Here is a 26,512-nt window from a genome sequence, read left to right on the forward strand (position 1 = left end):
GGCCCTATCAGAAGGGAAGCAACAGAGGGCCGCTTCACCCTGACTCCCGTGCTGGTCCTTCTCCTGTGGGTCCTGGCCTGCACCTGTGAAACCCGTGTTTGCCCAAGCCTGTCATGAGACATGGGGACAGGCAGTGGGGGCGGCTTTAGGGTGTGCGGTGCAGGGAGGCTCCCAGCCTGGCCCACCTCATCAGGGGGTCGATCCAGTTCTCTCTCACATGGGCGGTCTCGTAGATGAGGCTCCACTCATCCTTGATCCACGAGCACAGGTTTAAGGGGTTGAAGAAGAACCTGAGGAACTGCGGGAGAAACAGGAACCACTGGGGGGGGGGCTTGGATCCAGACCCCCCAACCTGGTGAGGCCCCCAGTTCCCCTCACACAGAAAGCCAGTGTCCAGTGGGCAGGTGCGGCTAATGCACTGTGAGAGGAGACCTCTGTCCACCCCAGAGCAGGAGGCCCCCCAGGATAGACCCTCCCTCCCCAGAACAGAGACGGGATCCCGACCCCTGCTCCCCTGCTGGGCTGGCGTGCCTGCTCTGGGAGCTGACCCTCACCATGTGGGCTTCTGCTCACAGTGTCCAGGCGTTCGGGGCAGCCCACCCCAGTCCTGGAGCATACCCCAGCCAAGCAGGGCCCATCCCCGCTGGTGGGGACCCTGTTCTTGAGCTGGCTGTCCAGGACCTGGAAGGCCCACACCCCACTTCTAGAGAGCTCTTGGTGGGGACAGCAGCTTCCTCGTCCACCCCCACCCCGTGGGCTCCAGAATTCCAAGAATGGAGTTGCACCGTTGTCTGCTACCTGCCGCTGCTTGCCTGGGCAGTGCCGGTTGTGGGCCCCGGGAGTGACCTGCCCACCCCGCCCTCAAGGGACTGAGGATGTTTCCCCTGGGATGGCCCGGACCCTGCCGCAGCAGGAATCTCCCGCGGCCGTGGGCTCCTAATGGCTGTTTTCCCGTCGGGGCCCTCAAGTGTAACAGAGCTGGTTCTAGAAGATAGCACAGTTTAGCTTCTCAGTGGAGGCTGGCCACTTGGGGGGCTGGAGGGGCTTGTGCAGAGTGGGCTGGCTGTGGCCACAGGAGGTGAAGCTCAGGCCCCAGCCCTTGGCCTGTTGGGGGGCTGCTCTGTAGGGTGTCCACCAAGCTGAAGCCATACTCCGGCTTCGAGGGCCTTGTCTAGTCAGGGGACCACTACAGACCACTCAAACCAGGCTCCGGAAAACCGGCTGTAAGGGGAGGCCACGTGCTGGAGTCCCCCACGAGAGCTTCTTGTGGACTAAGAGATACGATGCCTCTGTCTGGGTCCCCAAAAGTGCACCCTGAGCTGCGGGCCTTGGGAACAGGTCGGTCACTGGGGGCGGGCCAGGCAGCACGAGAGTCGTGTGTCAGCATCTGCCTTCAGCTCAGGTCATGATTCTGGGATCCTGGGACCGAATCCCACGTCAGGCTCCTTGCTGAGGGAGCCTGTGTCTCCCTCTCCCTCTGCTGTCCCCCCTGCTTATGCTCTCTCTCGCTTGCTCTTTCTCTCTCAATCAAATAAATAAAATCTTAAAAGAGAAGGAGTGGCAGGTGGAGGGGGCTCACCTTGTGCATCTTGTCCACGGGCTGGGCCCTGACAATGTCACAGAAGAGCTGAAAGCCAAGTTCCTCCAGCTGGAATGTGGCCAGGTAGCAGATCACTAAGAAGGTAGGGCTGGTGAGCGTGGGGCAGACCCTGGGGTGTCCTCCCCTGCACCCCCTAGGATTTGAAAGTGGGGGAGTCAGCCACAGGCCAGGGGCCTGACAGGTGTGCAGTCAGGGTGGGAGCTCCACCTGGCGCCCCGTGAAACGGACAAGATGACACGATAGCACAGATGACATCGTCTCACACAGGTGAGTGTGTGGTGGCTTCCACCCCACTTCCACTCATTAACTCATTTGATGAGTTCTCAGAAATTGCAGAAGTTCCCTGGGTAAAAGTAAAACCATTTCGGATTTTCGTTTGTTAATTCCGAGAGACCGAATAGCCTCGGGCCAACTGGAGCTTGAATGTCCCTGGGCCAGGTGAGAGCCATCCGCGGGGCTGTTGGTTACACTGACTGCTAGGTGGGGGCCCAGGAGCCAGCTCCGGACCTGGCCCCCGGACACCAAGCTTGGTCCCCCAGCACCCCACAGTCCTCATCCTGTCCCCCCGGACAGGAGCCCTGCAGCCTAGTCCAGGGGCTGGGGGCTGCACCATCACCCACTGGAGACACTGGCCACTGTGCCATGTTCACCACATGCCAGAAGAGCAGATGGCCGTCAGGGCCCGGCAAGAAGCCAGGCAGAGACATCTGGTATGTAATCCCCGGCTGTACAGTGCGGACTGCAGCCATAGGCTGGCCCTGCCTGTAGTCCTCAGGGTTTGGGGGTCAGGAACAGGGCTGATGATAAAGGATCATCATTTCACCCAGCCTGGCCTTTTGGGGCATTCTCTCTGAAGCGGGCTGTGCCTCCCTCACGGACCAGAGGCTCTGGGCCCGGGCAGCAGGGCCCGAGTTCCACCTGCCTGGAGGCGGGCTTTCAATGGGCCTGGAGTCTGTGTCCGTGTCTGTCAGGCGGACCCTGAGCTGCAGGGACACCTACCCTCGAAGAGGTTGTAGTCAGCCCGTGGGCAGAGCCAGCCAGCCCGCACGTAGAAGGCGTCCACCACCACAGCCAGCAGCTTCTGGTACTCGAGGCACCCGGACAGCACCTCCAAAATGAACTCCTGCTTCTGGGGGCTCAGAGTCTGGAAGAGAAACAGCCGGGAGGGGGCCACGGGCCAGGGCCCCGGGGCCCTCGGTATGAGGGAAGAGCTCCGTCAGGCACCTGCCTCAGAGCAGGGGGCAGAGCCTTGGGCCCAGCAGGTCCTCTCCAGGAGGTGGTGCCTTGGGTGTTCCTGGGTAGTGATGGCGAGTTGGAGGCAAAGACATAAATAAACATGGAAATGACGCATTAAAACAGACGCCCCAAAAGGACCAATGTGTGATTTCACGTACGGGAGGCCCCTGAAGGAGCCAGATTCCCAGGACAGAAAGCAGGATGCTGGGGGCCTGGGGCGGGGGCGGGGGCTGGGCAGCTAAGGTTTCATGGGAACAGTTTCAGCTGGGGAAGAGGAGAAGGTTCCGGGGACAGGGGGCGGGGATGGCTGTGCAACGTGAGGATACTTGATGCCATTGGACCTTGCACTTCACATGGTTAAGATGGTAAATTTTACCTCACGTGTGTTTTACCACAGGAAGAGAAAAGACTCGCAAGCTCTTACAAAGATTTCCAAATGAATTATTAAAAGAGTAACCCCCAAAGAAAAGGAAAACAGTATTACGGGAGCCTCTGTGGGACTCATCGGATATGCAAAGCCAGGTGGGAATTACCAGTAATGAGAGGGACTGTACCCTCGGTGGGGGGGGGAGTGTCATTCTGGGGAGACCGCAACACTTTGGGGTTGGTAACCTGTGCTGTCACATGCTACTAATTAAAAAAAGGAATGTAGCTTTTGAAAAAAGGAAGAATGAAAAAGAACATCCAGTGCTGCCCACAAAGCCGTACAAAGGCCCGGGGGCGGGGGGGGGCAGGTGCCTGGGAGCCTTTCCTGCAAAGCAGTCTGGGAGTATGCTTCGGGCACCTTATAGTCCCTGTCCCCTCTAACCCAGCAATCACACTGCTGGGAATGGAAAAGAACCGTCCAAAATGCAGGAGATGCCCGCATACAAGAAGTTCAGGGCATTTAAGAGGAAAACTCTTTCAAGGGTCTTTTCCCCTGTCGTCTGCCTTGTTCTTATCGACTTGAAACGTTGGCGGTTTCTGCCTGTGTCCGGCTGGCGGTCATCATTCTGCTCTCCTGTCAGATCGAGGAGTGCCCTAACTGAATGGCTGGAATGCCAGCCTTGCACAGTTCACACTGAAAGATAAAATGTTTTCCAAGCTTTTCAACTTCAGAAGAAAACAGCAATCATATGTCTTCCTGTGCTGTAAATTTTGGACTAGTTCATACACGTTGTGCGAAACCTGCCATGTCAATGGTAATGTACGGATTTTGCAAATACTATGCTGCGTGCGATGCCTAACTGTATCCGTTGCGTATATGCAGTACATTTATGCCCAATAAATGTTTTACTTCCTTCTGAAAAGAAAAGAAGTTCAGGGCAAAGGGAAAGGATAAGAGCCTTAGTGTCAGTGCAGGGGAGTCTCTCCTCCTGTCGCAGGGGAGCAAGGCAGCCACAGGTGCCATGCTCCCACAGAACTTAGAACGCGGCCACAAGACAGTTAATGTGGTACGAAGTGGAAGTGCGGACCTACCCGCCCCCTCCGCCTACAGGTGCAAAGCACATCAAAATAAACTCACCTACAGTGTCGTTAAAAAAATTGGGGGGCAATCTATTAGATACACTTTGGTATCTCGTTGTTTTATTCTTAATTTTTTTATAATCAGTGAAATTTACATGTTTATTGGACATTTATTTGTACTTCTGTGAATTATCAATTTATATTCTTGGCTAACTTTTTATTGGGATGATATTTTTCTTAACCATTTTTATGAGCTCTTTATTTTATTTTTTTTAAAGATTTTATTTATTTGAGAGAGAGAGAGGGAGAGAGAGAGCACAAGTAAGGGGAGCAGCAGAGGCAGAGGGAGAAGCAGGCTCCCTCAGCAAGGAGCCCGACGCGGGGCTAAATCCCAGGACCCTGGGATCATGACCTGAGCCGAAGGCAGACGCTTAACCTGCTGAGCCCCCCAGGTGTCCCTATAAGCTCTTTATAGAGGGAGGCAATAAACATGTTCATTAATATGATAGTTATTTTTTGTAATTTGCCCTTTAACTTTGTATAAAGTATTTTTTGGCACACAGACCACACAGAAGTTTCTCTCTCTCTCTCTCTCTTTTGTTTTTGAGGTCAAATCTTTTCCTTCATGGTTTCTTCCCTGTTTTCATGCTAAGAAAACAACAGAGAAATGAGACGACCTGTGGGCTCCTGGGCAGGCCACATGACCCCGGAGAGCTGGTGTCCCCACACACGTGCGTGGGACATCTGGATGTTGTCTTGGCAGACGATGTCATTCCCACCTGCACCACAGGGGCTGGAAGCCCAAGGACCGTGTTCTTCAGGGGGCTCTGCCCCCGAGGTTCTGGGCACAGTTTGGTCCTGCCCTTACAGGAGGGACAGAAGGGCAAGGGAGAAGATGCGTCTCTCCTGCCCCCGCAGAGGTGACCGATCCGTGGCCCCGGGCTGCCCCAGCCTTGAGCTTGAGCCTCTCTGTTCTGAATCCCGGGCTCCTGCCGGTGCCTGGACGGGCCTCTGGTAGCAATGTTCTCATGTAATAGCCTCCTGCTGACACCCTTGGCTCTCAGGCTCCGTTGCAGGCTCCTGGTCTCAGGGCCCATCCCTCCTGTCCAGCTTCCTCCTTGTCTGCACTCAGACCCCGGGGCACCTCACCCAGCGACAAGGCTGAAAACCTGCCGCCCTCCCTGGACTCCAGAAAGCTCTGTCTGCTACTGCCCCTCCCCCCACTTGTTTGTCTGGTGACCCTGCAGGAGGCTGGCTCCCTGGGCTTCACCCAAACCTGCCCCTCCCCAGCCTGACCTTCCCCGTAAGCACAACCCCCAGCTCCCAAACCCCCGATGCATCCCTCTGCTCCCACCCGGTGCCTCAGGGACAGCTAGGGAACCCAGCTTCTCCTTTTGGCCGCCCTCTATTTCCAACCTGGCCACCAAGCAATTCTTTTAAAATAGATGCGACATCATGTCTCCTTCTTTAGAAACTTCCAGAAGGAGTCCTTACTGTGGCTCCTTCACTCCCACCAGGTCTTTGCTCAGGTGCTACCGGACCTGGGGAGGCGTGCCTGACCTCCCCACGGTCAGACATCCGCTAGCCCTCTCGCCTAGCAGCACATTCTGGCAGTTGATTGGCCTTCCCTGCGAGAATGTCGGCCCGGGGCTTATGAGAGAGGGAACAGAAGGTCCTGTCTCTGTGGGCCATGGTGGGGACCCAGAGATCTCACTGAGTGCAGGCTGGCGCAGAGTGGGGTCTCAGTCCAGCTAAGCTTCTGCTTCAGTTTCCCCACACAGTCCTCTGACCCCTGGGCTGTGTCCACGCTTTGTCCAAGGAGGCCCGAGGAAGCCCAGGGTGGCCATGCAGGCAGGTCAGAGAGCAGTGAGTCAGCGGGGCTGGAGCCGAGGCTGCATGACTCTGCAGGACGCCTGCCTCTCACAACAGTGACTCCGCTTCTCATTCATTACGTCTGCATTTGGGAAGTGTGGGTATGTATTTTTTATAAGGTCAGAGCCTTGAGCCGTGGCTGGAAGCCCTCATGCGGTCAGTCCCCAGGCAAGGAGGTCAGGCAGGGCTGCAAGGGGCCCAGGGATTCTGGAAGACGCAGAGCCGAGCAGTAAATGACACTATGGCTCAATGGCTAGGCTGGGCCCAGGGCCAGGTCCTCGCTGCCAGAGAACCCAGCTGGTCACAGAGGGGAGACTGAGGCCTGGTGGGATGAAATAGGTCAGAGGGCTCTGTGCTCCAGACCAGGTCCTTCTGTCCAGGCTGGCAGAGGGCTGCTGGGGCTGGGTTGGCCGGCTGGCTGGGCTTTCTCCAAAAGGAGGTAGGGTGAGGACCAAATGGCAGAGAGCACCCCAGAACCAGAGCTGATTCTTAAGCCCAAACCTGCCTCGATCACAGAACCCAGAGGGTGTTGGCCACCCAAGGGCCTCTGAGTGTTGTGATATGATTTTGGGCCTTGGTCCAGTTCAGGACTCCCAAGTCCACAGCCCCCTGCTGTCCCCCAGGGAGGGCAGCAAGCCCTTGGATAACAGTTTCATGGACAGTCCTGGGAGGGGGCCAGGCCTGGGGGCAGAGGACCCAGAGGCCTGCAAGCCTGCCCACGTTCCACCATCACCAGCTACCTCCTGCAGGAGTTCCCAGACCCGGCTTGTCTGCCAGCACCACAGAGTAAGGGCAGAGTGAGACCAGGGTCCAGGGCAGGACAGGGGCCTGGGTGCAGACTTGGCACAGTGCAGAATACCCAGGAGCCCCTGCTCATCAGTGATGCCAAGACTGAAGCCAGGGAGAAAAGCAGGGAGAGGAAGCTTGAGGCTGCCAGATGTCAGCACAACCCTTTCTCCTTTTCTCCTGCCCAACAGAAGAATGCTAGCTCATTGTGGATGGTGCGCTCAGCTAAAACCTTTTCCAGCCCCTGCTGATGGAGCCATGTAGCAAATGGCTTTAATCAATGAGATCTAATGGCAAATTGCTAGACATAGCCTCCAAGAAGGCTCTTAGAAAGTTAGGCAGATTCACCTGGCACCTGCCTTATGCTATTTGCCTTTGTCCTCTTCTTACCTGGTGGATATGGATGCAATGCTGGAGGCAGGGCAGCCATTCAGTGATTACAAGACAAAGGTACATTCTAAGGAGCGCCAAGCGGAGAGGAAGGAGAATGCATTCCTGATGGCCCCACGGAGCTGTTGAGCCTGCCCTAGACTGTCTGCAGACTGCTTCTTATGTGAGCCAAGATACCTCTAATTTCTTCAAGCCATTGCTTTTCTGGATTTTCTCATAGCCAAACACTGTTTCCTGACAGATACAGGTCCAAGCAGATAGTTCAGACATAGAAACACATACTGTTTCAAAACTTGGCAACGAAAACAGAGAAATGTTGATTATAACTACCCCGAGTGCCTTTTCCCACCTACGTGGCAACGATGAAACTAGCTGCTAGCATAGCGCGTAAGCAAGGCTGGAGGGGAACGAACACTCCCTGCCCGCAAGGGACACGGTCAGTGTGTCTCTCCCCGCGAGGGGTCAGCTGGCTGTGTCTACAGAGCTCGCCAGGGCCCACTCTCTCTCTTCGAGAAGGATGGTCAGCCTCTGGGTGCACCTGGCTTTCCCAGCTGCAGAGGCAGGCGGCAGACCAGTCCGCCCCGCGGCGCTTCTCGTACTGAAACCCCGGAAACAACCTACAAGCCCATCGACCAGGGACAGCTGCCGAGACTGTCACAGCCGGGCGGTAGGACGCTCTTGCGTCCACGAACACAGAACAAGCCCTGGGAAGCCAAGTGCAGGACTGCATGACCATGCGCTATCATCTGGTAAGATTGCTTAAACATTTTATAAAAAATGATGCTGTTTTCATATGTGAAAGATACAATGTAGACGTAATTTTTGCCACATGTAGTGTCTCTGCCAGAGGCCTGCACGGCCTCTGGAAGGAACCGCAGGACACTGGTCTCTCTTGTCTCGAGGGCCGGCGGGGGAGGGAGACCCCCCACTGGATACCATTTTGGATCTCTGATGTCAGTAAATGAGGCACTGAGAAAATACTCAATTAAAAACTCTTTCCTGAGCCCAGGCCTTCTCTGAGCTACGGACCGGAGGAGCAAGAACGGCATTCTGGGACGTGGCCACGGCCACCCGCTGCCTTCCAGGCAAGGACATGGCTGGAGATTCCAGGCCCCTGGCCCCCCAGCCCCTGCCTTCCCCCCTACCGTCCTGCACGAGCCCCCTCCCTTCCCCCTTGCCACCCTCCCCAGCACCTCTCTCCCCAGCAGGGGTGGCTGGGTGGGTGGTCAGCTGGGCCTCTCCCCTCCCCACCTCACCTCTGCACTGTCTGACCAGCTGTCCAGTACCTCTCCTGCCAGCCCCGTGCTGACCTTTCCCTTCTCATGCTCGGGACTCACCTGTCTGCCTGCCCTTGCCCACAGGCTGCCAAGATTGCCCCGCGGTCCCAGCTTATGCACTCAGGCCCTGCTTGGCCACCCCGCCCACATAGCGCCTGCCACAGGTCAGGACTCTGCTGTCCCTGGCTCATGCAGATCCCTCTGCTTGGGGCATCTCCGTGGTCCCCTACCTCCCACCCCTCAGGTACTCTCTCTCAAAGCCAGACCCTTGTTGGAGGTCTGCTGAGACTTCGTGGACTCTGTGGATGCCTCAAGCCACCGCTCCACCCAGCACCTCCCCCCCCGCCCCCGTCCTGCAGGCTCTTGTCGATACTCTGGAGGTTCCTATGCCCACCTGTTCATCCTGGTGCCCCAGCTGTTGTGCCTGTTGTCCACGTGGGGCTCTGCGAGTGTGCGGGAGGGGAAGGAGTGGCCCAGGACAGCGCGCAGGGAGTAACACCCCCCAGCACCCCTCCCCCTACAGGAAACTCTCAAGTCCACCTCGTGATGCTCTAATGAAATGATGCCTGTTCCAAAGTGACATTAACTGTGAGGGTCAGAGCTGGGAGCACGGCCAGAGGGGGTGGAGGGGGGAGCTCCTTCTCATCCCATCCCTCCCCAAGGGCCTGGCCAGGGAGCACAGGAGAACCAGGCTTTCGGGCCAGCGCAGATGCTTGCTTGCAGCGTGTCTGGTTGCTGGTGCTGTCACCCTCGCCCCCACCCGTCCCTTGCTCCTCCAGCTTCAGCCAGCTCCTCTGTGCCACTGTCAGGCACTCTGGAGACTGGCGCCTAGAGAGGCTCAACCCCCACATCTCAGCCCCTACACGCGCCATGGCGATGAGGGATCCCTTTCTGATCTATAGATATATCTGCAGAAAGTCAATTCACCCTTCCCCCAATCCACAAGCCCTTGGACCTTTCCCCACCCTTCAGCCAGGCTTCATCTGACCACCTGAGGTGCCCTCCTCTCCACTGGTCCCCAGAGCCCAGCAGTCCGCAGCCACCCTGAGTGGGCCAACCTGGCCCCTCCGTCTTTGGCCTCCCCCGGAGGCTCCCGGTCTATGCAAATGTCCAGGGGCTGTTGTAACAAATTACCACAGACTCAGCAGCTGAAAACCACAGGAATGACCGAAGTCCAAAAGTGAGGTATGGCCAGGTCGATCCCTTCTTGGGGACCAGAGGGAGAGTCCATACCGCCCTTCTCCCCAGCTGTGGGCGGCTGCAGCAATCCTGGTGTGCATAGCTCATAGATGTGTCACTAAACTTGCCTTCGAGGTCACACGGCCTTTTTCCTTGTGTCTCCACGTCTGTGTCCAGATTTCTCTCTTCTTATAAGGGGGCTCGTCACTGGATTTGGGGCTCACCCTAAATTAAGGATGATCTTATCTTGAGATTCTTAATTATATCTGCAAAGATGGCGTTTCTCAATGAGGTCCCATTCACAGGTAACCAGCAGTTAGGACTTCAACATCTCTTCTTTGAAACGAGACACCTGCCCTTCACTGGACGGCTGGTCCGTTTATGTGCCGGATCATTCTCTGCCAGGGGGCAGTCTTGAGTCTTCGTCTAACGAAAGCAGCGGATTGTACCAATTCTCTGACATTTGGAGACAAGAGTGTGTTGTCCCAACCGCCCGGACTCGAGGTGGACATTTGAAAGGATCTGGGAGGACCAGTGTGTCGGAAAAGGCAGCTGCCTCTCCGCCTGATGTGAGCGTCGGTGCCCACCTCAGAGACACCGGGCAGCTCCCCGGGGCTCGGTTGGTGTGCTGTTCTCCCACGCCGCAAAAACGCACACAGGGGGACATCGTGCAGGGCTTGCCAGTAATACTCTGTTGGTTGTAGGGAAAAACGCCCCATACTATTTGTTGTAACAAACCCAACTTTCTGTAATGGTTGTTATTGAGAAATAAAGAACTCTATTGTTTGTGCCGAGCAGTGGGGGGAAGCTCTGGAGAGGTGCGGGCAGGGGAGCTGGGGACACAGCAGAGACACCAAGGAGCCTCCCTGGAAGTGGAAGGTGAGAGCCTCAGGTGAGGTCTTTTTCTCAGGATGAGAGGAGTAGCAGCAGTCATTGCTGCTGGGGAAGACCCGTCAGGCAGATAGAGGGGGCGCTGCCACAGCCATGCCTTGGAGCAGCCCAAGGGGCCAGGCTGCAAGCGGGCGCTGGGGAGGCCGGTTCTGCTTAGGGACAGAGTGTTGTGGCCTGGCCACCTCCCCACGACGCCTGGGGTCTCAGGGCTAGAGCTCGAGAGAGGGGTGCAGGGGTGTGGGGGGAGGTGTGCTCCCCGACCCCTGCCTGGTCCTTTCCTGAGTGACACTGGGGAGCGGGCCCTGGGTCAGCAGAGTCCCAAGTTTCTCTCATGGGAGAGTCTCTGGTTGCTGGAACCCCTCCAACCTTTGTGTGTGTGCACTGTCCAGGGCTCCGGACGGACCCTTCTGCAGGCTAGTGCCGGCCCACCCTGCCCTCCCTCTGGGTTTTCAGGCTGCCAAAGAGGGAGGAAAATACCTTCCCACACCCCAAGAGAAGGGGAGTCCATCTGTGTCCGGGGGCCCGGCAGGGGCACAGCTGAACAGGTAATGGGGGCTAGAGGTGGGGACTGGCCGCGACTGTCCCTCTGGGGGTGGGCGCCGTCAGTAGCTCACAAGGGCCCGGGTAAAGCAACGGCTGCAGTGACAGCAATCAGAGGCAAACCTCCCGGGAGCGGTGGGCTCGCCCACGCGGCCCCGCCTCCGAGCGAGTGCAGGCGCAGGTGTGCTCGCGGCCGGATGGCAATGGGCGGGCAGCAGGTGGGGGAGGGGGCAGTCCCACAGCATTTCCCGAGGCCCCGTCCAATGGGGCCCATGTCCCAAAGTCCTGAAGGCTGGCCCGCCCGCAATGCATGCTCCTGCTCCCTGGGCACCACCCTCGGTGCATGGCCAGTGGATACAAGGCTAGAGTCCTCAATCCCAGCGAGGCCTCTGGGGACTGCAGAGGGGCCAGGAGGTGCTGCAGCTGCACTGCTCCCATCCTGGGGTCCTGCCCAGAGTCTCTCTGTATGTGCTTGAAATGGGGTGGGCAGCAGTTGGGGGAGAAAAGGACAGGAGCTGTCCAGGGAGTGGAGACAAGAGCTGAGTTGCTGGGGGGAAGGTCACCCTTATTTCTGTGGGGCTCCGGTGGGCCTTGCTGCTCTGAGGGAGGCCGTCCGCTCACTCGCTGCCCATGAGGAGCTGCCCTGGGGAGGCCCCGCTCTCTGGAGTGGCGGGCCATCCAAGCTGACTCTTACCCATTTTCAGTTTTGGATGGTACCACGCAGGCATGTCCCAAGTCGCAGTGCCATTGTGTCTTTTCGAAAGACTGGTCTGACGCACTTTCTGGACTCCAGGAGTGCCTCTCGAGGCACAGAGGGGGTCCTGCCCCGAAGGGTCACCATCGTGACCTACGGTGACATTGAGCACGCCCAGCCTTTGGAGGGCGAGGAGCTGTGCCCAAGGCCTCTCCCCAGGTAGGAAGGAAAGCAGCTGTGAGGAAGGGATTTGATGTTGTTTTGCTAGAAAGTAACTAGCTACGTGACAGGTGTCACTGGCACACCTCCCAGCGAGCCCCAAGCTGCCCCTCTGACCCTACCTGCAGGACGGTGGATGCAGCCTCCAGGAACTGCTCAGGACTGTCCTTCTCAGGCTTAAATTTGTTCAATTGCTCAATGACAGTTTCAATGCATTTTCCATAGTAGGCCATCTTCCCAGGGCAGGACCCTAAAAGCAAACCACTCCAGGTCATGCCCTCCATGACCTCTAGGCAGTCAGCTCAGCAGGTGGCAAAGGCAGTTACAGAACCCTTATCAACAGACTGTGGTCCCTGGGAGCCTGGGGCTTCTCAAGAGGGACTGCAGCAGGGGTAACGCGGGCCCACTTCCTGGACCGCGTCCCTACCCGCCTCTGCTACCCGAGCGCCCAGGCTGGCCTTGGGGAGCCCTCACCCACAGCCCCTGGAGGCTCCCAGGCTCCCCCATGCGGCCCCCAGCCCTACAACTATGCACGGGTGGGGATGACCCCTGGGGTGGGGGAGCTCTGAGCATCTCGTAGCCCAGCTGGGGTGGCCCCAAGCCCTACACTGTGCACAGGTGGGGTTGACCCCTGGGGTGGGGGAGCTCTCAGCATCTTGAAGCCCAGCTGGGGTTCAGTGACTGTTCATGCAGCAGGTCTTGCCCAGAGGGGTGGGTGACCTAATCCCAAAGGGCTGGGGCAAGAAGAGTCCCCGGGTCATCAGATTCAACACCCCCATTTAAAGATCAGGGACCCAACATCTAGAGAGAATGCACAGTTGTAAGTGGCCAGGCCTGGTCCGGGCACTTAACATTTCAGAATCATACTAGCTGCAAGAGACCAGTTTGTCCAGAGACCATCTCTGGAAGACCTTGGAGAGCTGCTTGGGGTGGGGCTGGGCCCCCAGGAACCGGCCGGAATTGCCCTTGGAGGGGGTGGCCAGGCCCAGTAGAGCCCCCCCCCCCGCCTCTTCTTCTCCCCCTACTCAAGGAGCACCGCTGGGCCGCACCCCTGCTGGTCTTCCCAGGCACCAGCCGTTGGCAGAGCCAGGCTGCTAGTGCCCTGGGTGGGTGGGGGCACCTCTCCTCCACTCCCGATAAGGTAGGATGGCTCCAGATAGCAACCCCCATACCTAGGTCCCCCAGTGGAGACTGAGTGGGAAAACAAACCGTCACTGGGGTCCCCAGGGAGACAGCTGGTCCCGGCCGATGTGGTCGCTGGCTGAGTGCTCCCACCGCTTTAAGGAGAGTGAGGACCAAATGCTGCTGGATGCCTCCAAGACACTCTGACCCGAAACACTGAAGCAAGCCAGCAAGAGAAGGAGCAGAGTTAAGGCCCAAAGACAACAACCATACCACCTTCCAAAGATGGACCATTTGGTATCCAAGGAACGGGGAACCGTGACGGAAAACGGAGTTCTTGGAAATGAAAATATGGCAGCAGAACTAAAGATACACATACAAGAGCTAGAAGGTAAAGTTGAGAAAATCTCCCAGAGAGCAAAAAAGATAAAGTCCAGGGCCCCTGGGTGGCTCAGTCCGTGAAGCGTCTGCCTTCAGCTCAGGTCATGATCCCGGGGTTCTGGGATCGAACTCCACATTAGGCTCTCTGCTCAGTGGGGACCTGCTTCTCCCTCTCCCCCTGCCCTTCCCCACGTTCGTGCGTTCTCTCTCCCTCTCTCAAATAAATAAATAAAATCTTAAAAAAAGATGAAGATATAGAAAGTAGGAGAAAAATATACAGAAAACCAGACAACCACTCCAAAAGGTCCAAGTGTCAATTAAGAGGCGCTCCAGAAAGAGAAGAGAGGAATCACGTGAGAGAATGTTCCAGAGATGAAGGATGGGTTGGTTTCCCTATGGACCTGTCTCCCAAGCACCTTTTGTCCCCAAGGGAGACAGCAGGTGGCCTCAGAAGGGACAGGAGCATGGAGTAGCCTCAGGTTCCCCAGCAGGGAATCCATCTCCGGCCTGGAGAGAACGATGGCATGTGCGGACTGGCAAGGCCCCACACCCTGCAGAGTGAGCCCAGGAAGGGGAGGACAAGGGACCAGGAAGCAGGAGAATTTCCAGGAAGGTGACATTAGGTGGCAGGCTAAGGACATCAGAACACAGCACCCCGGGCTCCGGTAGGAGCCCTGTACCTGGCACAGTCCTGAGTAGGTTTTACTGAGCGCTCAGGGCAAGAGGTTTCAGCACTGCCCTGGTCAAGGTCAGGACCGTTCTGCATCCTCTCCCCTCTGCTGGCTGCATACTGGGCCCGCACCACCCAGCCCTGCAGGCCTGACTTGGGGGCTGTCCCCTCAGGGGCTGCTCCTGGACCCAGCCCTAGCTCTGCAGGGACAGAAGCCAGCAGGAACCTCTCTTGTATGTGACTAGGAGAAACTCCTCTTGGAATGGGGAGACACACTGAAATCGGCTTGGAGCCCTGATGCCGAGCACAGGCCCCAGAGACCCAGCCTCAGGAGGGTCTGAATTTGAACAGCCAGTGGCCCTCCAGAGACCAGAGCAAACTGCCGGAGGCAATGGCCGAGACCCGTGGAGGACTCTAGAGTGACAGAGTCCCTATTTCTACATCAGGTCCTGCCCCAAACTGCTCATGAGCAATCAGTACCGAGTGAGCTAGCTTCGGGCACGACCTGGACGCTGTCACTGCCCCAGGGGCCACCTAGAGCCAAGTGGGCTTAGGTCCAGGAGAAAGGAACTAGGGAGCTCCCTTCAGGTACAAGAGTGGTGTGCTCATTGATCCTGTCCCTGTCTTCGCCAGGGTCACCCGCACTGAGGCTAACCTGTGGCCTTTGTGGGTTCAGGGGTCAGAAGGACGGGTGGTGACATGGGGCAGGTGGGTGCCAGGTGACCTACTTCTGCTCTTGCACGTGGCCGGGGTGGCAGCAACAGCAGTGCTAACTGTGAACACAGACTCCGAGCTAGTAGTTTCTTCCAGGTCTGACCCTCAGCCATGGGATGGACTCTCTGCAGGGCAGGAAGTGCCCCCCACCCTCTGCAACAGAAGCAGTCCCCATCTGTGGCTGCAGGGCAGGGAGCTGTCCTGCTCGCCCTCTCCTCTCTCATCTGCCAGGGGCAGGTCGGCTAGAATGGGGGAGCAGTCCTGACCCTCTGACATGGGCGAGGCGAGGAGAGAGTCAGCAGCAAGGAGTTGGGCGCCAGAGGCAGGGGGTGCAGGCAGGGCGCAGACACGACCTCAGGAGGCCATGGATACGGTGCAGGGCTCCTGGCCCAAGTCCCAGGTCTGCTGGGCCACTGAAGACATGTGGCTTGACTTAGGTGAGGGCAGGACCCCTACAGCCTGGGCCCTGACCTTGCTGCCCCCCCGGTGGGCTTCTGCCCTGCCCCATTCCTTGTCCTGATGTCCCACCCTTGACGATGGCATCGCTGACCACACAGAGGGACACTGGAGAGATCTCAGAGCCAAAGGCGGCACTGAGGGGTGTGCAGCCAGTTCTTTTTCTTGGTGTGGGGGTCTAGACTCCAGGGAGTGGGGTCTGCCTAGGTCCTGGCTCCAAGGGACCCCTCCCTGGAGCCTGGCTTGCAGACTGAGGGAATGCCAGGCCTTGGGGGCCCTGGAGGAAACACTGACTCTGGTGAAGTCCTGGAAAAGACTTATTTCCACAGTTTGCAATCTTTACACTACCAATATTGGGTTTTTCTCCACCTAATGCAGCTAATGGACAAAAGGACATCCTATTTTGTTAAGTAAGCTCCATGCCCAGGGTGGAGCCCAGTATGGGGTTTGAACTCATGACCCTGATATGAAGACCTGAGCTGAGATCAAGAGTCTGATGCTTAACCAACTGAGCCACCCAGGCACCCCTGACAAAGGGACTTTTTAAAGGCCACAGAAAGCGGTGGCCTCCTCACCCAGACTGCCCCTCCTCCAGCATCAGAGGCTTTGCTGGGTGGGATAGAGCTTGGAAGCCTCGAGGCTGTTGGGCTGCCTGTGGCCCCTGGGGATGAACCCCTCATAATTGGTTACTTGTGTTCATGCAAACACTTTTTCCGGGGGTCCCACGTCTGAGAGGCTGTGGGACATTTCCAGGTGATGATCACCCAGTCTGGCTTCTCCAACTGGCCATAACCCCCCTTACCAGGTCTCCCAGGCCCCGCCCTCCATCTTACCCCTCCAGCAGGTCTTCTGCTGTGGGGGAAAGGCAGGAGGACGCAAGGCCTCTGGTAGGTGGGACGGGGGCAGTGCTACCCAGAGGGGTGAAGCAGTCTCAGGGCAGGGGAGTCTCCTGTCACTAATAGCCATCACGAACAAATCCCCCCAAGTTCTCACCTCCTGGGGGACCCAGCCGGGTGTCCTACCCCTTCCCAGCCTGGAATCCCAATCCCTGGGGCCCTCCTCCTGCTTTCCCTGCTGCACCCAGCTCTGTCCACCCAGCTTCTCACCAGCTCACAAGCCCCTGACATGCATCTCCCGAACCTTGAACACTCTTTGTCTTCTCCCTGGTGAGCTCGTGGGCATCCCGTAGCACCAGGTGCCAACACAGCCCCTGTGGAGCCTGCCTTCCTCCTCCCCTAGCTCTTCCCTTCTCGGTGCCTCCTCTGAACTCGTCCAAACTTGCGTGACACCCCCGTGAGCAGCTGGAGCGGGACCCTGCTTTCCGGCCTCTGAGTCCTGGCCCTTAACCAGAGCTGGCCCACAGCCGGTGGTGCAGACGTGTCTGTGGGGTGAACGACAGGGCGTACAAATGTGCGAAAGGATCCAGCACCCTAACTGGTACTCTTAGTCTCAATCTGAAAGTTGGCTTTGACATCCAGAGATAGACCTCCCCGAAGATCATATTAGTGCTTTGTTAAACCTGTGCTTCCACAGATCCTATAGTTAATGGAGTTCAGTTTTATTGTTTCACTTAATTGGAGGATAACAGATACCACAACAAGATTTACTAAGCAAGTCTATGTGGAAGAGAACAAACGCCATGTTGAGTTGGGGGTTGAGGTGGGGGGGTCAGTCTCCCCATCCCCAGGGAGGATTTCCTGCCTGTGGAGCCTGAGGTCCAGGCTGGTTCTAAAGCTCTCCCAACAGCTTCTCTGGCCTATTCCTGATAACATCTCAGGGTGAGCCATAACTGGGTGAAAGAGGCACCGTGTCAACATAATAAAGGCAAATATCACATATTCCAGAGCTCACAAGGAAATGAGTGCAATAAGTAAAAAGTCTGTTTTTATAGAAAAAATGTTAAGGCTGCAGGTTTTTTTTTAATCCCTTCTGCCAACTGTCACTTAGGGGCGCTGCCCTGGGATGGGGTCTGGCCCTTGACCCTACCTTCCTGCATCTGCTCTGAACACAGCTTGGCCTGGAGGAACCACATAGTCAGGAAAGGGCTCCCTCCCTCCAGCACCTGATGGGGGCAGTCTGCATGCATGGGAGCTGCTCCTGGAGGCAGGATGACTTCCCTGCCCTCCCTCCTGTCCCGGAGCTGGAACATTGTGAAGAAAGCATGCTCCAAGAGGCCCTTTGATGACACAAGTCCACGAAGAGCAAGAGAACTACCCAAGCCCTCCCTGCAGTCCAGGGCGGGCCTGGATGTAAAACTAGAAGCAATGCCTAGATGTGCCAGGTGGCAGCTGCAGGGAGCAGTCGGGGCAGGGGGGGGCTGTGGGGAGGAGGGAGGGGTCCCTGGCTCACCTTCAGGCCCAGGGCTCCTGGGGCAGGGGCGCTGCACCCCCAGCCCGGTACAAAGCAGCTGCGCCAGGAGGTGGACATCAGGAAAAGAGAGCTTAGATTTCTGCATTCTCACTGAAGTGAGCCTGTGAGCTTAGTCAGCATAATGACACGTTCGGGTGGGAGACGGGTGGTAAAGTCATCTGACTCTGATAATGCTCTTAGCTCCTCAGCTTTGTTTTAATGGGGTAAAACCAGATATGCGGGAAGTGGTATTTAATTCCCAAGATTTCACTCCCCTAACCAAAACTTGACTGTCTCATATTTAACTTTAAAAGTGGGCTGGACCAAAGCTTTTCTTTTCTCAGCAAATCCCTTGTAGAAAGAAATGAGATTACAGGAGGTTCAAATTCCATCAGACACAATCCAGTTCAACACTCTCAGCCACTAGAGAGGCTTCATTTACATAGATATCAAATGTGCGTTAATTCAAATATATTCTATCTCAGGCTTTTGATTCTGAGTAAAAGTCTCTGAAGGATTTTTGCCAAGTCATGCTCTGATGGCTTGTGCTCAAAGTACAGACCCACATGGCAGGTTTTGCTGGTTGCTTTTTAATCTCCACTCCCCCTTTCCTCCTGAGTAACAAAACCACTGAGTTTTAGTTGGGTTTATTGCTGCCCAGCTGAAAGATGACATTTTCCAGCCTGCCTGGCAGCTGGGTATGCCATGAAGTGCAAGGGCATGATTTCTGGAAATTCTTTCTGAAAGGCAGAGGCATATATGCTTCTTCTCTTTTCCATCCTGCTGCCTGGACTCAGGAAGTGATAGCAGGAGCTTAGGCAGCCATCCTGGACTGTGAGGAAACATGTTCAAGATGGCAGAGGAGGAACCAAGAAGAGTCCGGTCCCTGATGGCTTTTTGTGGCTGCTATACCTTCCAGGATTGCCTCCGCCATTAACCTCCTTTATGGAAGCATGAATAATTTTGTTTGGGCCACTATGATCTTGGGATTTTTCATTACATGCACCTGAATCTAATCTTTAAAAAAATTTTAAAAAATATTTTATTTATTTATTTGAGAGAGAGAGAGAGGGAGAACATGAGGGGGGAAGGGGTAGAGGGAGAAGCAGGCTCCCCAACAGCAGGGAGCCCGATGTGGGGCTTGATCCCAGGACTCTGGGATCATGACCTGAGCCAAAGGCAGCCGCTTAACAGATTGAGCCACCCAGGTGCCCCTAAACATTTTTAAAAAAGATTTATTTATTTTAGAGAGAGTGAGAGAGAGCACTAGCAAGTAGAGAGAGGGGCAGAGAGAAAAAGAAGCAGACTCCCCACTGAGTGGTGAGCAGGATGCAGGGCTCTATTCCACAACCCATGAGATCATGACCTGAGCCAAAACCAAGGGTGGATGCTTCATCAACCGAGCCACCCAGGCGCCCCTAGCTGAACCTAATCTTAACTGATATACCCACTTCCCTGAGGCCAGCCTTCCTCCCAAGCTGTTTCAAACTGGGAAGCATAGGAGGATAGCCTCTGCACAGCAGCAAGAGCTCCAGCCTTGGAGCTGGACGAGAACGAACCATAGAGAACAGTCCTCCAAGTTTTCACCCCCGGTTTTCATGTTAGGAGCACTGGCTGGGAGGAGCAGATCTTATGGGGGGAAGATGAAGAGTCCATTTGGACATGTTGAGTTTGAGGGGACTTGTTGGACTTCCACTGGCAAAGAATAGGTAAAGGGGTCTGCAGTCCCAGGGTGACGTTCAGGCTGGAGATACAAGTTTTGGAAAGGTCAGGAGAAAATGGCTTTTTATCAGACCGTGTGACCGCAGAAAATCACCCAGTGAAGGAGTGGAGAGAAGAGCTTCCAAGGACTGAGTCCTAGGGCTCTTGTGTTAGGAGGTTGGGAAACAGAGGAGACCTCAGCCAAGAAGACTGAGAAGGGGCAACCACAGGAGGAGAGGCAGGGAGTGCGATGTGTTCCACCGAGGTGAGGATGGTGTGTTTGGGAGGAGAATGCTCAGCTGAGCTGCCCGCTGCTAACAGTTCCAGGAAGAGATGGGGCTCTGATCACTGGACTTAGCAACATTGGGGGCAAGGATGACTTTGATGAAGAACTTTGTAGGAGGAGTTGGGTGAAAATCTGATCAGAGTGGACTCCAGAAAGAAGAGGCAGAAAGAATCTAAGATAAGAGGCAGCCCGGGGTGGGGGGAGCGGAGACGGGTTTGCTCCATAAGGGAGCAGCGACTGGGTAGTAGCTGGAGGTGTGTGGGGAAGATCAAGCAGGCCCTCGGAAATGAACATAGCCCACCAGCAGCACACAAGGAAATCTCTGGGGCTGCCTGTGCCCAGACTCATCGACTTTCAGACACTAAAGAGGTCAGGGATCCAGAACCATCAGAGCACGTAGGCCCTGGGCCACTGATAATATAAGTCTCAGACAATAAGTTCTCTACCAGGGGAGACATTACCTGGGTTTCCTGTATCCCACATCTGCACATTTCAGAACACCCAGAGAAGTGGTGCTGGGTGGGTCAGGGGAAAGTGCGAAGCTGCTGGGGGAGTGCTGTCCTTGATCTGGATCCCCTCCTACAGCCAAGAGCACAGCAGCCTCTTTGTGCCTCAGTTTCTCCAGATGTCAATGGGAATTTAAATGTTTTGTATTCAACACGTTTGTTTTTAGCTCTCTGCTTGATACACAATAGATTCTTAGATTTTGGTGATTGTCTTTATGGATCTAAATTAGGGCATGGTTGGGGGAAGCAGTGAATATGGGAGAAAATCTTTTTAAAAAGCACCGTTTTTTGAGACGATTAAAAAGAAAAAAGCACCGTTAACTTTAATCAAGGAGCTGGGAGGAAGCCAAAAAAGGTGGTTGGCGAAAGCAAGAAGATGAGAAGCAAGGAGAGTGAGCACTGCCTGCAGACGATGGGAAGTTGCTGGAGAGATGCTCTGATGCTGAGGGGACGTGCCTCGCCCTCCTCCCTATCGGCTCCCACCTGCTCCCTTCCCACCTCCTACCTGTTGGCCGGCTTCGTTGGCGCTCCCCGTCCCACTTCCACCCGCCGCCACAGCAGACGCCAGGGCCAGTGGAGGCCGCAGGTCTCACGAATCCAGGCGGGTCCCCCACTTCACTACCGCTCAACCAGGACCCCCACCACCAGCCGGGACAGGGGGTGTGCGCAAGGGTGCACTTTGGACGTCGTCACCTAGCAACCGGCTGCACGCACCGGCGTTCCCAGCTGAAAGACTACAAGCCCCAGAATGCACAGCGCTCGCTGTGCGGCGAAGGGCGCCGCGCCCGGGGTCCCGCCTCCCTGCAATGCCTCCTCGGGACTTGTAGTTTTTCGCCCTTCCCGGGAGCGCCTGGTCGCCCTCCGGCGGGGAGCGCGCCTCGGGCGGGGCGCGGCACGGCGCCTCGGGATTGGGCGGCCTCGGATGCCCGCGGCGGGCAGGGGGCTCGCGGCGCGTTGGCGCATGTGCGGCGCGCGGCGCGGTGGCCGGCGAGGCGCGGGGTGTCAGTGAGCCGCGAGGAGCCGGCGCCCCCGTGCCCGCGTCTGCCCGCCCGCCTGTCAGCCTGCAGCCGGGCTGCGGGTCGGCCCGGCGAGCCGCTCGCGAAGCATCTCCGGCCGCGTACCTGCCCCACGCACCTGTCCGCCGTCCTCCGCCCGGCTCCGCGCCCGGCTCAGCTCGCGCCCGGCGCCCAGGCACCGCGCGGGCCCCGGCCCGGCCCTGCCCCCGCGTCCGCCCCGCGCCGCAGCCGGGCCAGGCGCAGCGCTGCGGAGGCGAGGGCCGCGGGGCCGAGGGCCGCGGGGCCGGGTCCGCGCGGCGATGATGAACAGGTTCCGAAAGTGGCTGTACAAACCCAAGGTGAGCGCCCGTCCCTCCCTGCCCAGACAGACCCCTTTCCCTGTGGTGACCGGCCCTCTCTCTCCTACCGTCGACACCCCCCGCCCCCGCCACTCTGCGCAGGGTCGCGGGACCCCTGCGGCGGGTCCCGCATCCCCCACCCCTTCCTAAGCCGGGTCCTGGACCCTCCAGCTCTCACGGGCGGACCAGGGTGCGCTTTCCCCCTCTGCCCGCGGCCAGGACGCGCCCGGCTCCCTGCTCATCCCCGTCCTGCTTGGCGCCCCGCTCACACCTCGTGGTCCCCGACCGCAACCCGAAGCGGACACCCTCCTACTTCTCCTGGGTCCTGGAAGGACATTTCCATCCCTCTTCCCTGCACGGGAGGACTCCCCCATTCTTCTGCCCGCCCCCGTTATCCTGGGCCCGGAATGTACCTCCCAGCCTACCTCCGCACTCCGGAAGAGACCCTCTCCCCATTCCCCCAGGTTCTGGAGGGGACCCCATTTTTCCTCTCCCCGGGTCCCGGACGGACCCCTTCAACCCCATCCCACTGCCCCGGCCCTGCCTTCCCGAACCAGCACTGATCCGCACCTTGGCCCAGTCCTTGGCTCGTGCCCACCCGCGTGCTCTCGAATCCAGGACGGGTGCCCTCCTTGGCGGCGGGGTCGGGGTCCCGGCGGCGCGCCCCGCGCCTAGTTGGCTGCGCCAGTCGCACTGCAGGCGCTGCGTCCCCGCTGCCGGCCCGGGCTCGTGTCAGCTGTGGCCGGCGCGGGGTTGGGGGCGGCGGTGCCTGGCGCGGGGCGCGGGTCCCGGGCCGCAAGCTGGGGGCTGGCGCAGCGGGGAGGGCGGGGGCTCTGGGGTCTTGGCTGGGGGCGAGACCGCTCGGGTGGGGTCACCGCAGCGACCAAGGGACATGGAGGCCGCAGTGTCACTGACCGATCCGAGGAACCCACGGCTCCCTGGGGTCTGACTACTTTCCCGGATCCGGCTTCCCAGCCCTCCCCGCGTGGGTGGTCTCTCAGGGTGGGAGTTTCTTTAAATCTGTGCCCTCTGGGTGTGCCCATTCGTGGGAGGCACCAGGTCCATTTGGGAGACCGCCACCCAGGGTCCTGGGAAGAGCTTAGGGACCTGCAGGGTTCGTGCTTTGTAGTCTTTGGGGTCGGAGAGTTTTCCAGAGTGTTGGGTTGAGGATTTAGGATGCCAGTGGTGCGCCTTGCTCCGCCTTGGCCTCACCCCGAGAGGATTTGGGTTCTTCCGTGCCGGGTACAGCCGCCGACCGGCTCCCAACCTCCTTGGCAGGTAGCAGCTCCTTGTTGGTGCGACCCTGGTGCTCCCCAGCTCTGTGTGTGGTCTGGGGCCGCCCTGACCTCGGCCATTTTCCACCCAGCCCCTCCTGGCTGCGGTTCCCCTCAGCGCCAATCTCAGTCCCTCTGCTGTCCTGCTGTAGATTGCCAGGGGGAGGTGGCGGCCTCTGCACAGGATATCTGGACAAGGAACAGCTTTTGTTTGTGTGACTTTTGTCCCTGGGTAAGGAAAAACCAAGTCTACTTGCCAAAAGGTCATTTCTAGAGTGGGCAGCAGCGTTAGTTTTTCAGTGTATATGCCGCAAGGGCTGGCAGGGAAACGTATCATAGGTCAAGTAACCTTCTGATTATTTCCAAAAACACTTTTGTCAGGAGTCCAGGGGCTCTGGGATGCTTTTTCCAGCCATGGCTCTGCAGTGGCCTTGTTTCCAGGATCACATAACTGTATCGTATTGTTGGAAGGGAAGGAAAAGTAATTGTGGGCTCTCTGTTTCATTAATAACAACATACTTTCAGTGGCCCTGCATCTTTTAGTTTAGGGGAAAGTCTTTAAAAGTGGAACGTGATATTGCCCTTGAGGTTGTGCCCGGGAATTGAGAATGGTGTCCCTAATTTTCCCTTCCCAGGCAAGCTCCAGGGGCTGGCCAGGGAGAGGTGGAGAATAGTGATGGAGGATCAAGCTGTAGGAAAAGCGGGGGTAGTGCTTCATCTGGTCTTCAGTGTCATCTCGGGTCACGTTGTCTGATATTTGTCCCTGACCCTTGGACTCAAAGGCACATCTGCATCAGAGAGCTTTGCGTCTGGCCATGGCGTGATGCCCTGCGGTCAGCTTGAGCTCGGGCGGTCTTTTGTTTGAGATCTGTCTTCGGAGTTAAATATCTTGGTTGTTTGAAGGGTTGGAGTATGTTAGGTCACCCTGGTAGCCTTTCATTTTTCAAATCAAAGCTCAGACTTTTGTTTTGCATTATGAATTGAATTTTATGTTTTCCCCTACCTTTCTAATTTAACCCATTTAGGCACAAGTGAGCAGATAGTGGGCCGGAAGAGCAGAAGTGTGAGTTAGCTGTGGGAGAATGTGTCTGGGGGAGACTGTTGCCTACAGTTAGGATTTTTTCCCCCACTTTTGTGTTTAGAGAGAGACACAATTCAAACTGCGTTCTTGATAGAACCCCTGCTTTGGTTAAAAACCGAACACTGAGCTGCTTGTTCATTACAATGCAGTGGAAAATATTCTGAAGCCAAAAATATTCATTGTTCTTGCAGTTCAAAAAAGCATTTAGAAATGCTTTAAAACATTCTGACACTTAAAATTTTTGATATCTGAATCATTAATAAGTATCTCAGTTGAGTAAAAAAAAAAACACCCTGATGTATAATATACTTGTTTAATATTAAAATGACATTACCCATCTCTCATTTTTCCGTTTATTTTCTTTAAGGCAGTTTTTTAAACCCTGTGACTTTTTTTTCATGTGAAGTGTTCGGATTTGTCAGTATTACCTGGACGGTGAAAGCTGCATGCTTATCAGCCTGTCCTTTGTGATGTCGGTGATGTGCTTTTTTGGCTTTTGTTTAGGGAAAGTCCTTCCAAGAAAGAGTTAACTTTAAAAAGATAAAACGTTTTGGAATAGTTGGTGTCTTCATTTGAAAGAAAAATGTCAATACTTGTGTTTCTCGCTGTACTTGTTGATACCCGGTCACTGTGCTACGGGGTGGCATGGCGGAAGGGGGTCCCGCACTAGGCCCAGCCAGGACATCTTGGCCACCATCAAAGAGCATCCTCATGATGGTACAGGTTAAATTTGTGCTTTCCATCTTTGAGGAAGAATTGATGGGTGGGTAGGTGATGCTGTCCAGGTGGGTGGGATGACCACGCTCAGCCTTGCACCCCATGAAGAGCTCTCTTATCTGTACCCCCAAAGCACTTCTGGGGTGTGGGTCATTAACTTTCCTTGTAAATACAGTGCTTTAGTGGGTGATGTTTACCTGGAAACTTTCAGTATTCTGGGTTCAGGTCAGAGATGAAATGGCATTCTTCAAGAGAAGCCCAAGTAATGGGATGGGTATGTTGCTTTCCGTAAGCAGGACCCTCCGAGCCTTGTGAAGTCTGCCTGGGTGTGTGCCCGGACAGGGTGTTTGCGGAACTCCCTGCCGGCGGCCGTTGCCTTAAGCCAGTCTCAGTGGGCTAGGGGCTCCAGAGCCCTGCCGGGGTCCCTCCTGGTTTCCAGAGTCCCTGGCCACCTGGTCATGGGCGTGGAGCTGGCCTTCTGTTCCTTGAGCACCTGGCAGGGAGGGGGAGGTGTGCACCCTGGGAGGACAGTGGCAGGTAGGAGCCCTTCGGGTATTAAAACAGCAGTTTGCAGGGCCACAGGAAAGGCCTGAGTTTGTGTCTGCATGGCCCCAAGGTGCATAGTTGTTGCATACCCCAGTTATCCTTTCAGGGCTTCCCTACAGAGACCTGGAGAAATACAACCAGGGCATCAGCAAACCCCAAGGCACAGAGCACTGTGGGAGGGCTTGCCGTGGAGGCCGGTGAGACGTGTGGTCTTCTCTTCCCCTGGGTCCTGCTGCCTCTGGGTCTGAGAGGGCAGCATCGGCATGCACGTCAGTTTCCCTGTTGGAGCCTGGTGCCAGGTACAGACACTGAGGGGCTTGGGGTTTTAATGTGATCTTCCAGCCAGGCTGCTAACAGATTGGTTTTTAGCTGATAAACTCTGAGTGCCCAGCTGCGGCTGAGGCAGTCTTTGGGGTAACTTGCTTCTCTCCGTTTCTCTCTGAGCTGAGCTACCGGAAAGCCAGCGTTCTGGAAAGCCTGGCCACGCAGGCTGTGCCAGGGCTGAGCTCCCTCTGTCAGCGGGTGCCTGGCAGAGAGGGGGCTCAGGGAGTCCTGGGAAGGGTGCTCGGCAGTGCTGAGTCACAGCAGGCTTGGCTGGCCCACACACCCATCTCTGTCATTCCTGGATTCGGAAGGCACAGGGCCCCTCCCTCACATGTATCAGCACTGGGAGGCTGCAGGCACGTGGGAGGGCCCCAGAGGTCCCCTGGCCCTGAAGGCGGCTTGAGGAGCCCACCTGGCTGGGCAGGGAGTGACTCAGTGGGAGGCTCCCACCTCCTTTGCCAGGCGTTGCTGTATTCCTGTGTGTGGCCTCACACGCCTAGCCCTGTGCCATCCGTGTTTGCAGGGCAGGGAGAGGCTGGGTGGCTAACGGACGCTGAGTGTCCGTTTCTCTGCCAACTCTGATGTCATCAGTTAGAGGGCTGCAGTTTACAATCAGAGCAGTGTACTAACGGGAAATGTCTGATAGGGTTTCTGTTAAATGGGCGAGTCACAGGCCGAGTCTTCAGCGTTGCCTAACTGATATCTGGTCTCAGCGTCCAGCAGGTCAGCGCACTAATCCCCCCTCCCCCCATGGGAAACCTGCTAGGTGATTTCATTCGACTTTAAGAAGAGATGGGTAATTTCAGGATGTTTTAGTGCCTCTCCTAAACTTGCCAGGAATTCCCAGAACACCGAAGATGCTTCTTTTAAATGTGTGAAAATGCACATCTAAGAGCCTATA

The 26,512-nt window shown here is 56.6% G+C and overlaps 1 protein-coding gene across 1 annotated transcript in view; it reads right to left on the bottom strand.

The window, feature by feature from the left end:
- Nucleotides 1-13,460, bottom strand: part of CFAP99 (cilia and flagella associated protein 99) — a 31,002-nt gene extending 17,542 nt beyond the window's left edge. Inside the window, exons 1-5 of the mRNA XM_008706235.2 lie at nucleotides 13,340-13,460; nucleotides 12,253-12,380; nucleotides 2,600-2,744; nucleotides 1,580-1,674; nucleotides 186-298 (exon numbers count right to left, since the gene is read on the bottom strand). Coding sequence (XP_008704457.2) covers nucleotides 186-298; nucleotides 1,580-1,674; nucleotides 2,600-2,744; nucleotides 12,253-12,363 — 464 coding nt within the window. The 5' untranslated portion in view covers nucleotides 12,364-12,380; nucleotides 13,340-13,460. The remainder of the gene's footprint in view (nucleotides 1-185; nucleotides 299-1,579; nucleotides 1,675-2,599; nucleotides 2,745-12,252; nucleotides 12,381-13,339) is intronic.
- Between the last annotated feature and the right edge of the window lie 13,052 nt (nucleotides 13,461-26,512).

Source organism: Ursus maritimus, unplaced genomic scaffold (genome assembly GCF_017311325.1).
Source record: "Ursus maritimus isolate PB19 unplaced genomic scaffold, ASM1731132v1 scaffold_8, whole genome shotgun sequence".
Taxonomy (NCBI): Eukaryota; Metazoa; Chordata; class Mammalia; order Carnivora; family Ursidae; genus Ursus; species Ursus maritimus.